This window comes from Megalobrama amblycephala, linkage group LG20, assembly GCF_018812025.1.
Source record: "Megalobrama amblycephala isolate DHTTF-2021 linkage group LG20, ASM1881202v1, whole genome shotgun sequence".
NCBI classification, from domain to species: domain Eukaryota; kingdom Metazoa; phylum Chordata; class Actinopteri; order Cypriniformes; family Xenocyprididae; genus Megalobrama; species Megalobrama amblycephala.
Window position 1 is genome coordinate 33,247,385 of NC_063063.1, and position 16,694 is coordinate 33,264,078.

General features: G+C 35.0%; 1 protein-coding gene and 1 long non-coding RNA gene across 2 annotated transcripts; one reads left to right on the forward strand and one right to left on the reverse strand.

The window, feature by feature from the left end:
• The first annotated feature begins 1,523 nt into the window (after window positions 1–1,523).
• LOC125255544 lies at window positions 1,524–2,513 on the forward strand. The gene is made up of 3 exons (XR_007181927.1): window positions 1,524–1,674; window positions 1,834–2,027; window positions 2,364–2,513. It is a non-coding gene; the product is annotated as an uncharacterized LOC125255544 (long non-coding RNA).
• Window positions 2,514–6,948: 4,435 nt separating this feature from the next.
• Window positions 6,949–11,181, reverse strand: LOC125255533. Its single transcript, XM_048170849.1, has 6 exons — window positions 10,648–11,181; window positions 10,052–10,356; window positions 8,836–9,027; window positions 8,364–8,454; window positions 8,066–8,268; window positions 6,949–7,139 (listed from the first exon to the last, which is right to left on the reverse strand). The coding sequence occupies exons 3-6, from the start codon at window positions 9,023–9,025 to the stop codon at window positions 6,949–6,951; spliced, it is 675 nt and encodes a 224-aa protein (XP_048026806.1). The 5' UTR covers window positions 9,026–9,027; window positions 10,052–10,356; window positions 10,648–11,181.
• Window positions 11,182–16,694: the final 5,513 nt, after the last annotated feature.

Here is a 16,694-nt window from a genome sequence, read left to right on the forward strand (position 1 = left end):
TCTTCACGTTTTGCACAGCTACTGTTTGTATGAGTGTTAGTGCCACAATGCAGATGTGCGAGCATGGTAGCTCGATATAATAATTATTGTTGAACTGCCATTCTGTTTCAATCAGGGTATCTTCCGTTCATTCCATATCCGTTTTCAGATCAGAAAACGGAAAACGAAAAAACAAATCGTTTTTTAATTTATCGTTTTCGTCATAAAATGGAAAAAGATTAAAATGGATTTTAAAAACAAGGAATTTATACATTTTTATATATTTTGTTCCTCAATCTTACGTGTTAAAACTAAAATGTGAAAAATGAAAAAAAGAAAATCTTAAAAAGCTGCATTTTCAACCTTTTCTGAGTAGCATTTGCAAAGGTCAACGGCAGGGGGGGCAAAGACGCGGGGCAAAGGGGGCAAAGGCGCGGCAATGGATTAAAATGGCATCTTTAGCAGGGCACGCAGATGTGATCATCAGTATGATAAATAATAATATGACTTATGAAAACATTTCTGCGCACTTATCCCAAATGGGCGTACAAAAATGTTCTGCAATGAGTGTTCGCAGATTTTGCAGCGCACTCAACGTGAGAAGACGCGGCCACTTTGATGATAGCCATCTAGAGCTGGCAGTGGCCAGCGCTATAAATGAGGTGAGTTTATGAACTATTTTTGAACTTTTATGAAAGGGGACATTTGTCATGAATGTAGTAGCCTACATTACGCAAAAACATTAAGCCTGCAAAGGCAAATATTGTTAACCTATTGCTGATCATGATGATTCTTTCGCATTTGCATTTATTGTATATCTTGCATGGCTTAATTTTGGAAGCCCGTTTCCGCCACTAAATAAAAAAACATAAAAAGATTAATTGCGACTTTCTATCTCAGAATTCTGACTTTTTAAGTCGCAATTGCGAGATATAAAGTCAGAATTCTGAGATATAAAGTCGCAATTAATCTTTTTACGGAAACGGGCTTCCATACGTAATGTAGTTACTGCGTGATTATGTCATTTAGCTAATTGTCATGCCATTTGCTGCTCATGGTTTGAGTATCGATATTTTGCCTTTTCTACAGAGCACAAGAAATGCAACACAACATAATTTCTTATAAAATCCGTAAAGGCATTTAAAGAACCAAATTAGCCAGATATATGCAGGATGACAAGGTCTGGCACGACATACAATCTCAGTTATATACACGCACGCACGCACACACACACACACACACACACACACCTATCATTACTGGGATTCTCCATAGGCGTTTTTATACTGTACAAACTGTACAGTACAAACTATCCCTACGCCATCACAGAACATTTTTACATTATCAAAAAATATAATTCTGTATGATTTATTAGCTTATTTCATCATGGGGACCAAACAAATGTATTATTTGTATTGTACTATACTTGTGGGTACTACACACTAGTTTAATGCAATACTAGTGATTTGTATCATGAAAACATAATATTAAATAAAATATGTAATATATATGCAAACATAACGTAATAATATATGAAAACATAATATTTTATTCTTTGTTCAACAGGTGGGGCCAACATTTGGGCGCACATTTATGACAGGTTACCTGTCATCAAAAGGCATACATGCAGGTGAAGTTAGGGTTGGAAAAGCGCTTCGACAGGTTCATCAACCATATAATGAATTGCGACATAAGGTTGGCATTACCCTGTCTTTAAGGCATTTAACTGAGTTACTAGATAGTTACCTAATCATTTTAAGTGAAAGTTTATTAATTAAATATTATTATTATTCCTGGGTAATACTGAAATGTGGTGGCAGTGCTGTTATAATGGCTTGTTTTGTGAACTATTAGGGTGTACGCAATCTGAATCCAGTGCCCTACCATGCAGAATACATGGGACATAAACTACATTTGGACAAAAATGAGAAGCTGGTGATGTTTGGAGTGACACATGTTGTAGCAGTGGATGGCTTCAGCAGCCAAATAGTGGCTCATAACACCATGCCTGTTAAAAACAACTTAACAGTCTATCAGAAAGTTTACAGGTAAATACAAGCCCCACTAACATTTATTCTTTTTGTGTCAGTCTTAAATGAATGGTTCTCAATTCCTGACCTGAGTGATCACAACACTACACTTTTCAGATGTCACACTGCAACAATTTTTGAGTCCCTGACAGTATATTGCTTTAGGCCCCGTACCCATTCAAAATATAGTATTACGTTACTTGGCCCTTTTGAACAATTTAAAATAGGTGTTAAATGAGACACCCGGTCATTTGTTCTGACTGGAATTGAGAATTAGTATCATCGACTAATTCAGCATGTTTTAAACATTTAGACTGCACTGCCTCAGTTTTTGAAGCCAAGATTTTCTTTCAGAGAAGCAGTGACAAAAAACGTCATATGGGATCAAATCCGTGTTGACCACGGAAAAGAGTTCTACAGGGAGTGCAGAATTATTAGGCAAGTTGATTTTTTGATCATATTTTTTTTCCAAGTACATTTTACCAATTCCAATCCACATCAATCATAATAACTACTATTAATATTGTTTTTAATCATTTATAAGTGATACATAATTGTTCATGAAGGCTGGAAATGAAAAATGCCTTATATTCAGGTGTGCAGAATTATTAGGCAAGTTGATTTTCTGATCATATTTTTTTTCCAAGTACATTTTACCAATTCCAATCCACATCAATCTTAATAACTACCATTAATATTGTTTTTAATCATTTATAAGTGATACATAATAGTTCATGAAGGCTGGAAATGAAAAACGCCTATTATTCAGGTGTGCAGAATTATTAGGCAGGTTTTCTTTTACAGGCCAAATGAGCCAAAAAAGAGATTTAACTCAGACTGAAAAGTCAAAAATGATTAAATACTCATGAGAAGGACGCAATACTAATGCAATACTAGAAATTGCAAAGTTAAAGCATGACCAATGGACAGCAAAACGCTCATTGGGTCAGCGGGGTCAGACAAAAACAGGTGGAAAAGAAAAGACGCATGTTAACTGCAAAAGAATTAAGAATTAAGGTGAAGAATTAAGTGTGAAACCATCAGGAACCCTTTAGTCTCCAGCGCCACCATTTTCCAGAGCTGCAACCTACCTGGAGTCTCCAGAAGTGCAAGGTGTCAGGATCTCAGAGACTTAGGCTAGCTAAAGAATCCTAAAAAATGACCCGCTCTTAATAAAAATCACAAGCTGAAGTGTTATAAAATACATGAAGACTGGGTTTTTATAGGCCTTATAGACAGACAGATTGAGAGTGACTCCTGAAGGACCAGCACCACATCCTCTTGTACCACCGTTTGAAGAATTCATCTTCCAAATCTGACAGTAAGTTTTAGAAGATCATTTTAGTCCATATCTGCAAGACGGACATTTCAGGATAAGAGATGGACTAAAAGTGAACTCCACACCTTACTGTCAGATTTTGGAAGATGAATTCTTCAAACGGTGGTACAAGAGGATGTGGTGCTGGTCCTTCAAGAGTCACTCTCAATCTGTCTGTCTATAAGGCCTATAAAAACCCAGTCTTCATGTATTTTATAACACTTCAGCTTGTGATTTTTATTAAGAGCGGGTCATTTTTTAGGATTCTTTAGCTAACCTAAGTCTCTGAGATCCTAACACCTCACACTTCTGGAGACTCCAGGTAGGTTGCAGCTCTGGAAAATGGTGGCGCTGGAGACTAAAGGGTTCCTGATGGTTTCACACTTAATTCTTAATTATTTTGCAGTTAACATGCGTCTTTTCTTTTCCACCTGTTTTTGTCTGACCCCGCTGACCCAATGAGCGTTTTGCTGTCCATTGGTCATGCTTTAACTTTGCAATTTCTAGTATTGCATTAGTATTGCGTCCTTCTCATGAGTATTTAATCATTTTTGACTTTTCAGTCTGAGTTAAATCTCTTTTTTGGCTCATTTGGCCTGTAAAAGAAAACCTGCCTAATAATTCTGCACACCTGAATAATAGGCGTTTTTCATTTCCAGCCTTCATGAACTATTATGTATCACTTATAAATGATTAAAAACAATATTAATGGTAGTTATTAAGATTGATGTGGATTGGAATTGGTAAAATGTACTTGGAAAAAAAATATGATCAGAAAATCAACTTGCCTAATAATTCTGCACTCCCTGTATATGTGCCTGTATATGCAAGAGCTGCTGTCCAGACACAGATACAATACAAACAGGCAACCATATGTCCAGACAAAATCATCAGAGGTAAGTTTTTCCTACCACAATAAAAACCTCACCTGAAGTTCATCATTTTCAAAATACAATATTGTACTGTATCCATAGAACCTCAAAGTTGAGCGAATATGGCCAGAAATAAATAACAGAGTCAACTATCCCCTGAAAGAAGCCCTGCTGCAACTTCAAGACCAAGAAGAGATCAGCATGGAGGACAACACAACAAAATTTTGTGTATCCAATCTTACCTGTCAGGTTTCCTCAATTGGGCTTGAACGAACTGTGCTATCATGGAATGCACATAGAATTGCAGGTATTTCAAAACATGCATGACAGGCTGTTTTCTTTTTTGGTTGTAACAATGTAAACATTCAGCATGACGGTAACACTTTACAATAAGGTTGTATTAGTTAACATTAGTTAATGCATAGGTTAACGTTAACTAACCATGAACAAAACCTCTGTTCAGCATTAGTTAATGTTTGTTAATGTTAACTCACGCATGTATTAATGCATCTATTCATGTTAACAGTGCAAGTAGTTAACATTTGTTAATGCATTAGTTAACATTAACTAACCATGAACAACACCTCTGTTCAGCATTAGTTAAACTTTAACACGCATATTTGTTCCTGTGAACAACAATATTAGTTAATGCATTAGGTAGTCATTGTTAACGTTAAATCACGCATATATTAATGAATCTATTCATATTAACAGCACAAGTAGTTAACATTACTTAATGCATTAGATAACATGAACTAATCATGAACAATGCTTCTTATTCAGTCTTAATGTTTTAAGGTTAACTTACTGTACTTGCATTGGTTTATGTAGCAGTTGACACATTTCTAACTCTCCACTCACTCACACTAAATTAAGGTAAAATAAGGTAAAAAATACCATTGTAAATATAATTCTGTACCTAACAGATATGTTGTTCATGTTTATAGCATTATTTATTAACATTTATTAATGGAAAGGCATTGTACACTATTTCAACATTAATTTGTTACTAACATTTGGACCCTTTATTAACTGACTTACCATTAACAAAAATATAATTCTTATTGTAAAGTGTACACTATTTCAACATTAAAGTGCAATTTGTTGACCATCTGAACATTAACATTTATTAATGAATTTGTGAACCTTATATGTACACTGTTCAACATTAATGTTTATATGACCCTTTATTAACATGACTTTACATTTATTAATATGAACCTTATTGTAAATGACTTACATTCATGTGTTACAAATTTGTTGACCCTTTATTAACGACTTACCATTAACAAAGCATTTATTAATGGAATTTGTGAACCTTATTGTAAAGTGTACACTATTTCATCATTAACTGATGAGTTACTAACATTTGTAGACCCTTTATTAACATGACTTACCATTAACAAAGCATTTAGTTAGAAATGTTCACTCTTAGTGTGTCAACCACTACATAAACTAATGTAAATATGTACAGTAAGTCAACCTTAAAACATTAAGGCTATTTACAGGCATTGCCCATTATTTCATATTATCTAATGCATTAACTACTTACGCTGTTAACATGAACAGATGCATTAATATGTTAACGTTAACAATGATTAACTAATGTTGAACAAAGGTGTTGTTAATGGTTAAGTAATGTTAACTAATTGCATTAATGTTAATTGTGCAGTTAACATGAATACATGCATTAATATATGCGTGTTAAGGTTAACAAACATTAACTAATGCTCAACAGAGGTGTTGTTAATGTTAACTAATGCATTAACTAATGTTAACGACTTGCACTGTCAACGTGAATACATGCATTAATATATGCGTGAGTTAACGTTAGCAAACATTAATGCTGAACAGAGGTGTTGTTCATGGTTAGTTAATGTTACCGCATTAACTAATGTTAACTAATACAACCTTATTGTAAAGTGTTACCAAAATGGCTTACAAATTATTTTGTATAATTGCACCATTGTCAAGCAACGTGTAGATAACAGCAATTTCATGCTCAAGTTGGCTTTTGTTTGAAATTTTTTTAGATATTTCTTGTTTATATATTAATTATGGCACTGCTATTGTAGGAAAAGGGATACCAAACATCTTGGCTGAAGGTGGGTGTCCAGCAAAGATTTCTGAGGAACTCCTTTCACAGGCTTCTGTCGTTGCAGACATGTACCAGCAAGATGTGGGGACGTGTCTAACAAGAACATCAACATTTGGGACAGATCCCTTTTCTTGTGAGGAAGACAGAGCCCAAGCAGAGGACGATTTTGCTGATCATTACCCAGACATTACACTGTGCTTTGACCAGGCTGTAAATTATGACTTCACACCATTTAAAGAAGCCATATTACACCTCATAAACGTGACAAGACATTACTCATGAAGATTTCTTTAAGAATAACAGGAACAAGACATTTATCATAAAACTAACATTTATTACAAATGTCTGAATAACTTAAGTTTACATCACATAGGCATAATCAACTGTATTAAAATAAAGCTGTATTTTGAGGTATAAAATTCACAAGGATCAATAAAGTAAAAAGATCAATAAAGTACAATCTAGTGCTGCATCTTACTTTCAACAAACATTGAACTTGACACTGAAACGGTGTTATTCAGTTTATAACTTGCATTCGGCTTATAACCAACACCAGTCACTAATAAAGAGCTGCCAAATTAGTGTCATTATGAAACAGTTAAACCTGACACTAATAACAGTGGTAAACTTTGTCGTTTGTGTTTACGGTTTTTAAACTTTGATAAAATCACCAAAAGCAGACAATGCACCATCAATTCCTGTGACTCTGTAGGTGTTCTCCCTCGAGTTGTCTGCTCTGCATTTAACACAAGTGTTGGCATTTCGCTGCCACTGATCTATGCACACTTTGCATGCAATGAGACTATGACAGCAAACTGCGAAAACAGGATCATTCATGGGCCCTAGAAATTTAAAATAAAGAACATTACTTGTTAGTCCTTTTAAAATATTTCTTGGATTTTAATACAGAGTAAAGTGTGTAGCAACTCATAATGTAAAAACTACATGCAATGTACATTATTGTAATAAAATGTTCATAAAGTATTAATTTTCTCAAAACAAAATCTTGGGCTCATGTAATAATTTGTACATTTGAGAAATGTATTACATAAACTCACCAAAAACATGTAATTTTTTATTGTAATAGCTTTTATAATAAAAACATTTACCTTACAGTACATTTTTAAAAATCTAAATCCAGTCTTGAACTAAACCTATGTAATGCAGCACGCTCACACACACCCCTCATTGCTATAATGATACTGTAGGGGGTTTTACAACATTTTTACAGTGTTGGTATTTAACGGGGTCATATAATAGTATGTATACCATATGTATTCAAGAAGTATAAGTAGTAGTAGTTATAATAATAATAATAATAATAATAATATTGATAACAGTATCAGTAATGTTGTGGATTTTTTAAATTTTTTAAAATTTATTGTAAAGGAATATGATTGCATTGTTTAATAAAAATATCATAATAATAATTGCATCAATATTTAAAGAATTTTACAGGTAGTTTAAGACTGGAATTAGAATTTTTTAAAAATTTACTGTAAAGAAAAGAAGCTATTACAATAATGAAGATATGACGTTTTTAGTGAGTTCATGTAATAAATTTCTCATAATCTAAAATTTCCATTATGATCACAAGATTTTATTACGTTTTGATGAGATTACATTATGAACATTGTATTACAATAATAATGTAATACTTATTACATTATGAGTTGGTACAGTGTGGAAAGTGTATTAACAGTTTAGGTCACAAAATACTACTTTGGCTATCAATAAATCTTGTAGTGGTGAAATTATCTTTACAAACCTTTGCAAATAATGCAAGAAAATGCATTTTTGATTGCTGTACGTTCTTCATCTGTGAAATACAGAATAAAATGTCTGCGTGCCAAAGTCAGCTCCGATAATCCTCTGATGGCCTGTGCAACCTCTGGCAGTTCTTGGGAAGCCAACACCACCTCTTCAATTCTTTCTAGGACCTCTGGTAGCTGGCTGTCATCATCCCGTTGGCTGAGGAAAGAAATTACAATGAGCACTATGTTTTTCATATGTTTAAGTCCGATAAATGTCAGTAACTAACATGATCAAAATATCAGCTATTTTACCTTATTCTCCTCCTTTTGGATCTCATTTCCAAGAACTGTTGTTCAGACACAGCAAAAACCTTCCTAGAGTTTTGTTTCCAGTATGCAGATCCTGAGAAAATCAGTCATATTTTGAAACATTTTATTTTTAGTCAAGATTAAACAAGTTAAATAATTTTATAATAGAAAAATACTACAATGGAGACCCAAAAACAAGGCTACATCATAACCTGATGTAATTCCCTAACTTTGAGGGTCAGAAAAAAAAAGTCAAGTAATTTTATGTGCATATTATTGTAAATTAAAGCCAACATTTAAATTACTATTATTATTACTTTTTTTTAATCATACTTATACTGCTTAGGTATATAGAACTACTACCACTTCATTTGAATCGACTGGTATTATATTTCTCTGACCTTACTGGTGTTTTCATTAATGTGTTTTTCTTAGATATTTATAGATTGTAGTCAATCTCATTTTATGCAGTTACCTTTTGTTCCCTCTGTATCGAGGATTTCGTTCCCCTGGCCATCAGTCAGTATCATACCATCTTCTGATCCAATAGCATCCTGGACTTTTGCCAAGATTGCCAGGAACGGATGCCTCATATTCGTGAAAACGGATCGCCACAGTCTTCTGAGGTGTCCATTTTCCACCCACCAGATCAGCAAGAAAAACATTCCTTAACATTAAAAGATGTTTCTGTTAATTTCCAAAGTCCACCCAATCTTCCTATATCTTAGAAAAATGCAATGTGAAATTACAGTGCAAAGTCTCAGTATATTTCTAGATTTAATAATTCAGGAAGCCATACAAGTATATTTATAAATAAAGAAAATAATAAAATACATTAGAAAGACCTTTGCAAAAAAAAAAACAAAAAAAAAAATTACGTTAGAATTTCCAGTTTGTGTATACTAAAACCCATTTCATTTGTGCGTCACTGCCTATGAAGAAAGCAAGAGTATGCGCATGAAATAATAAAGAACTATTTGCTCAAAATTATAAAGAAATTGAGTATGGATGTGCATGGATTAATCTACTGAAAATGTTTTTTTTGTAGGGTGGTTTAAATCACGGCCTTATGTCCGCTTTAAAGCATTCACTGTGACGGCCGGAAAACCGCAACATGAATGGACTGATGGCTGTGTGCATCGTTCTTTTTGCCATAAAAAAGGCTGACAGTAAAAAAGTGCTTAAAAAGTGCTCAAAATGTGCCTTTCATTATAGCAACACGACATATTTCAAGTACTTATGTCCATTTTAACGAATTTAACTGGCATCCAAAAAAATCGCACTGGGAAACGGGCTCATGTGTGCATTGTCATAATGCCACGTTTAATGGTTCATGGATAAACTTTACTTAGCAGTAAAAATGATAAAAATTTGGATTTCGTTTGGATAGTAGAATATATTAGTATTGTCCCATAATAAATGTATAATGTAAGCCAGCTATAATTTCGGATTTCATAACGCCCCTTAATTAAACCACTTTGTCGTATTTAACGCATCCTTACATGACCCTTTTTTTGCAAAGGTCCCTTTAGAGGCTCCGTACAAAACTGCAATGAACTAATTGCTGTGACATATACCATTTGTCAAATTGTCAATTTCTTACATTCTTACATCGTTATACCACAAAAACACCAACCAAAATTGTCTAATAATACTGCGGTCATGAGCACAACAACGTTTGTTGAACTCACCTTTGAAAAGGTTTTGTCATACCGGCTCGCGGCGCAGCCAAAGATGGCTGCGAAGCAAAACCAGCGGCCGCACTGGGTCGTTGAAATGTAAAGCGCATAGACCCAGACCCAGCTCCAGCTCCAGCCCCAGTCCCAGCCCCAGCCATGGGTCTAGCACTTGACTCCACAGATTGCGCCTCCACGGTATCTCCGTGGACTTCGTAATGTCCTCTTGGAGCAAGATGAATACTATTAAAATATCCACCCTCTCCAGCGAAGATTGCTATGTTGGTATCATCGGTGATGTAAACACTGGAACTGCACACCTTAAATTAAAATGAATAGTTGTCTGTAAGATTATATAGTTTTATTCCATTGTAATATTTTATAATAATTTGCACACGTAGTGATGGGCAAACTCGGCCCTTTCAGGCCACTGCATGCAGAGTTCAGCTCCAACCGTGATAAAACTCACCTGCCTGTAGCCTTCTAATCATGAAAACTATGATTAGCTCAGGTGTGCTTGATTAGGGATGAAGCTAAACTCTGCAGGACATGGCCTGGAAAACCTGGATAGGTGATACATTTGATCTAAATTAAAAGATAGAAATCATTACCTGAAATATACGGCCAATTTTATCAGTTGTCATGTCTTCGTCCTTTAATGTTACTCTCTTAGTACCCTTAAAAAGCGTGTAAGTGTCCATGATGAAGTCTCGGCATCCGCACGTGCTTCTTCTTCTAGCATGACCATCCGTACGTGCTATTGGTTTCCATTATTCTCAAAGTTCCGGCGCGTGAACTTCCGGTTCCGGGTCACATAGTTTAATTGAGAAATCAAAATGTCAGATTCCATTTTTGGGCTAATATTCTAAAATCTGTTATTTAGAGAAGATTGGTCGTGTGGTAGAATGGAAAAATATAATTTTATGTAAATATTAAACCAAGACAATAAAATGATAAATTAAAAAACGATTTGTTTTTTCGTTTTCCGTTTTCTGATCTGAAAACGGATATGGAATGAACGGAAGATACCCTGATTTGTTTCAATAGTATTATTTAACCTGGTATTTAACTTGGTTCAAAAAATTGAATAATTGGTAATCATATTAATTATTGGCAATTACGTCATTATCAAGTATAGTACAAGAGACCTGAAATTTATCCAACCTCTGTAACATTTGGTATTGCATGATTTTTTTTTAAAATGCATTATTAACGATTTGAATTCATCAGCTTGCATGACCATATGTACACATAGGAGGTAGTCAAGTTGGTAAATAGGTAGGGGTGTGACGAGATCTCGTGGCACGAGATTTCTCGTCGAGGCGAAAAGTAGTCTCGTGATGTTGCCATGACAGAGTGTTAGGATGATTAGGAAAGAATATGCTACCGCTACGTTTACATTTTGCCTCCACTGTCGTTTTGCTTTGTATTTAAATAAAAAAAAACATTTAATTCAGTTGGATAACGGTCGCCGCCGCTCCATATTTACAGAGTACGCGCGACCGTTTAAAAGTGAAAGTAAACGCGCGCGCGCATTCAAACGTGATTTCAATACCCCGCATTTTGAAAGCGGCTCACTGATGAATACAGATATCTCTCAATATGAAAGCTATTTTAGGCTGGGCAGTGTAGTTGTAACCATCTCTCAGCTCTATATCAAAGAAAAATTTGGTCTTATTTGATCTTTGAATATTGAGAGAGTGCGATTATGGTTGCACTTATTGTAAAGTGTTACCATAAAAACGAATACAGTTTTCTCTTCTTATTATTTACTAGTACAAACAATAAGGTTTCATTTGTTAACATTAGTTAATGCACTGTGAACTATCATGAACTAACAATGAATGACTATTTTTATCAACTAACAAAGATTAATAAATACTGTAGCAAATATATTGCTTGTTGTTAGTTGATGTTGGTTAATACATTAATGTTAATAAATGAGACCTTATTGTAAAGTGTTACCATTTTTATTTATACTGTTTTTATTTCTGTGATCAGATTGTGGAGAGGAGTTCAGTTAGGAGGTCAAAAGCTGTAGAAGCTCATAATTCATGTACAGTAAGATCTGAAGAGACTGAAATCATACAGGAGGGAAGTCAGTCAGTTGAGTTAGTGGCAAAACCTTTTACATTACTTGAGTATTGTTGTCTTTTACTGCATATGATAATTCAGTCTCAGAAAGTAGAACTGAAATGATATTCATTACAAGATGATTAGTTAAAACATTTCAAATACACCAATATTTTTTCTAGTCATGTATTTCGCCATCTTGTCTCGTCTCGTGAACTCAATCTCGAGTCTCGTCTCGTCTCGTGAGATACTGGTCTCGTCACACCCCTATAAATAGGTATAAGAGATTGCTTTATTTTATGTTATTTTGTTATATTTTTGTTGCTAGAACTACCAAATCTCATAAATGAGGTAAAGATGGCCCTGAAGTCTCAGGGTTCCTCAACGTCGTCAGGCAGCTCTGACTTGGAAGGTGTACAGGGTTTGCCAAAGAGTATTGCAGAGCCCTCCCCACCGAAAGCAGCATCCACAGAACAGGTAGTGCATTAGTTTATCTAGTCAGTGAAGACTGCACTTTTCAATGAAAAATGTGTTAATCAGTAGGCTATCTATATAAAACTACTGCATAATATATATAAAGTACAATACCGCATAATAAATTGTTTTCCTAATCTTCCTAAAACAGGTGGAAATTTCTCCTGGATCTAATGTATTCGTTGACAGACTGGCTTGGGCCGTGGCCCAGAATGCGAACTCCGCCTCCTGTTTTGTGAGAACACTCCTGATGGCAGTGTTCCCAATTGATGTGCTCCTTGTAAGCAATCTTCGAAGAACATCCAGGGATTCTGGGCCACAACGCCAGGCTCTTGACAAAATGAAAGTGGAAGCTATCTACAGTAAGTTTCAAATCAGTTTTATTGTATTGTACTATTGTAGTACAGAGTATTGTAATAATTTAGAGTGAATATCTTTAATACATATTATATTGTTACACTATAGGGTATTTTTAGCATGAAGTGCTGAAACCCTACTGTTGTTGTTATTATTAATATTATTATAATATACAAAGTGAACTACTGGGAGTAAGTTTAGGTTAAAGGGTTAGATCACCCAAAAATGATAATGTCATTTATTACTCACCCTCAAGTCCTTCCACACCTCTAAGATATTCGTTCATCTTCAGAACACAAATTAAGGATTTTTTTCAGATAAAATCCGAGGGTATCTGATCCACACAACGTCAGCACCTTTTGATGTCCAGAAAGATAGAAAAACATAAGGTAGTTAAAAACATGTTTTTAAATAGTCCGTGTGACTACAGTTCAACCTTTTTAAAAAATAAAAAAATTAATGACTTTATTCAACAATTTAAACCTTTTTCAGATGTAGTGAACTCAGCATCACATGCATGTCTCATGCTGATCACATGTTCAGTTTCGACCAATACTGAGTTGGCATTCGGATGTAAACAACGAAGCCTGCACTGAGTTCACTATGTATGACAACGGTTCAAATTGCTGAATAAAGTCATTATTTTTTTGTGTTTGCACACAAAAAGTAGTCTTGTCACTTCATAACATCAAGGTTGAACAACTGAAGTCACTATATTAAACATGTTTTTAATTACCTTTCTGGACGTCAAAGGAGGTGCAATGACGTTGCTACCTATGTGTGGATCAGATACCCTCAGATCTCATCAAAAATATCTTAATTTGTTTATTAAAAATGAACAAAGGTCTTTCGTTTGTGTAACGACACAAGGGGCCACAATAGTGGCAGTCCCTGTCAAACTCACAACTTTCTGATTCTAAACACTGGACCACCCTCATGCTACTGTTGATTTATCTAACTTGATATGTAGTCAAGGACTGTGGGCCACTTTCCTAACAACAGCAATGTTTTGCCTTTTATTTGTTTCATCTCACAGGAGCAACGCTGCAAAAGTGGCCTCATGTGGTGCCCTCCAGCATCGGTGCAACCATAAATGCCAAACTTACCGAAATTAGAATGAAGAATAAAACACAAAAACATCCAGAAACCTTAATGCTATTTGAGAATTGATGGCCATAGCAGTGTGTTAAAGGTATTTTGGTGTTGTTTTTTGTTGTATGTTTTTTTTTTTTTTCCTGAGCAAAGTTCAGTTTGCTATCAAGTTCTAAATGACTCATTGTGGAGTATAATTTGATTTTGTTACTTTGTGTTAAAATAAAATTTCTTCCATCGCAAATTTGTGTGAGTTATTGACTGAAATCATATATGATTAGTACATGCTGAGCTATTGAAATATTGACTGAAAACATGTATGAAAATTATATGTAGACATATAGTGATATTAATGCTGTAATATATGGAATTAGGTGGAAACATATAAAGTTTTAAGAGTAGACACACCATTTCTCTGTTAAAAACATTTAATTTGTATGAAATACATATAAACAAATAACACAAAATGTATAAAAATCAAATATGACTTTAATATGACTAGCATATGATTCTTTCTAAGAACTTTAAATGATTTGCATATGAATTTTATATATTTTCTACTAAAACCATAAACAGTTGTATACTGTTGTCATGTAAAACTCATATAAGACTTTATGCAGTTTTCATATATGACCCAAAAATCACCTATAAGTTGTATGTGTGCTTTTTAGTATGAAAGTGGCCATAATCGGTCTGATTTTGTATATGACATGTATTGGACTTATATGAAACACATAAGGTAATTATGGGCGATTTGAGTAAGGAAGATATATGGTTGCAGTATATGAACCATACAGGTTTTTTTCATATGGGTAATAGTATGCATTTCTGTAACTTCAACCCACAGCTTCACTATTGAGACGAGGCACAGACTGGTAGGACAAATTCTTAAAATCGTTCTTTTGCTGATGCATTTAAATAAATGTTACCGTTCCTATTCATCTGTATGTTCATCTATATTTAGAACTAGCAGAAATCTGTAAGTAACATAACGAACCATAGACAAATAACCAGTGAATAAACTGTTATGTTGTATGTTCCTATGCAGTTTGATAAAGCATGGAATTTGATTTGAGTAATTTGAGTACCAGGTCTGGATAAGTATTGGGAAATAGAACTAAAAAGTTGTCAGATAAAATAATTTGGAGATCAAGTATTTTGAGAAAATCTTTTCAGGTTGAGCGATCTAGCACAGAAAAGCAGGTATACCTGGGTACCAATGACTAAACAGACACATAAAGTGCAGTTCAATCATGGCACACAGTTTATTGTCCAGGGGTACATTATATAATTAGAAAATAAGAAGTGAAACTAACAGTTCAGTGACTGAAGTACATAAAAGGAATATAAGGTAACTCATTACTATGACGTGAGGCCTGCATCTCTTACAGAGAAAGATCACATGATGAAAGGGGCACAGGATGTTTCTAGAATCTCACAATGGCCACTTTAAGACAGAATGTCTTACCTATGGAACATCATTGTGCACATAAGATCTGATTATTGTAGACATACACACACATACACATATATCCTTTTTAAACACTTTGAAGGTTCCATACTTTGTTGTGAACAGGAAAACATGATTCTGTTTGAATATGGTCTCTCAAAAATTATCTCTTCCAATCTTGGTTCTTCCTCTAGGGAGCGCTTAGCTAACTGAACAATATTTTCGCTGAATGATGCAACAGCTTCTGCAACTGAACACTGTAAAACTCTAGAGGTGGTATATCCATTAATAAAATTTGGCCCTTAGTGCATACAGAGGTGTGTAATGAGTTAACACTGTTTGGCTCAATGGGCCATCTATCTTCTGGCTTTGGATAACCCCACCTCACTATTAGAGGTAGTTCCTTCCTCAGCTTAATCAGTATTTTGCTCCTCCCTGTTATGCAGTAAGGTGAATCCCCATTTGAGATTCTATTCTGAATTGGAGCTTGCCTGCTCTCCTGTAGGACAGTGCTTTATTCTCGAAGCGTGTATCCACTGTGGTTAGTAATCTGTCAGAACTCCTGTCCTCGTTTCGGCGATCACTGTAGCTGGTCCAAGATACTTCGGTTCTCCCACCTTTGTCAGTTTCAGGCTTTTGATCAGCATACTCTGTCCTGGAACAAAGGGGTAAGTAGGCTTTTCTAAGGGGAGAGGAAGACACAGAGGAACATCAGCACATACAAAATTCAGTTTCTCAATGAGGGAAGTTACGTAGTCCTCCTGTATCAGCTCCAGATCACCTAGGGAAGTAATGCCTGTGCGGCCTTTGACCCATGGGGTCAGGAAAGGCCTACCCATTAGTATTTCAAACAGCAATAATTTAGTAGTGGAAGATGGAGTCATTCTTATTTCTGTCAACACCATGGGTAGCAAATCTAGCCATTTCTTTCTGGTATCTATGGAGGCTTTTGTGAGCCTTCTCTTGAGGGTTTTGCTTAAGTTGTTCCACATCAGACAATGACTGACAATGTGGAAGGGTGTGTTGAAATGCCAATCAATTGACAATGCTTTGGCCAAGAGCTGTGTTACCCTAGACGCGAATGGCGTCCCATTATCACTTTCAATAGTGGTAGGTATGCCAAATCGAGGAATAATTTCTTTGGTTAGAATCTTTACCACAGACTTAGCATCCTCTTTCGGACATGAGAATGCTTCTGGCCACTTTGAAAAT

What these genes read in the sequence shown, in the direction of transcription:
- LOC125255533 (XM_048170849.1), bottom strand. Translation starts at nt 9,025, where the DNA reads ATGTTTTTCTTGCTGATCTGGTGGGTGGAAAATGGACACCTCAGAAGA. An exon ending in CGATACAGAGGGAACAAAAG is followed by an intron (nt 8,455 to 8,835) that starts GTAACTGCATAA and finishes TGATTTTCTCAG; the next exon opens with GATCTGCATACTGGAAACAA. An exon ending in TCCAAAAGGAGGAGAATAAG is followed by an intron (nt 8,269 to 8,363) that starts GTAAAATAGCTG and finishes TTCTTTCCTCAG; the next exon opens with CCAACGGGATGATGACAGCC.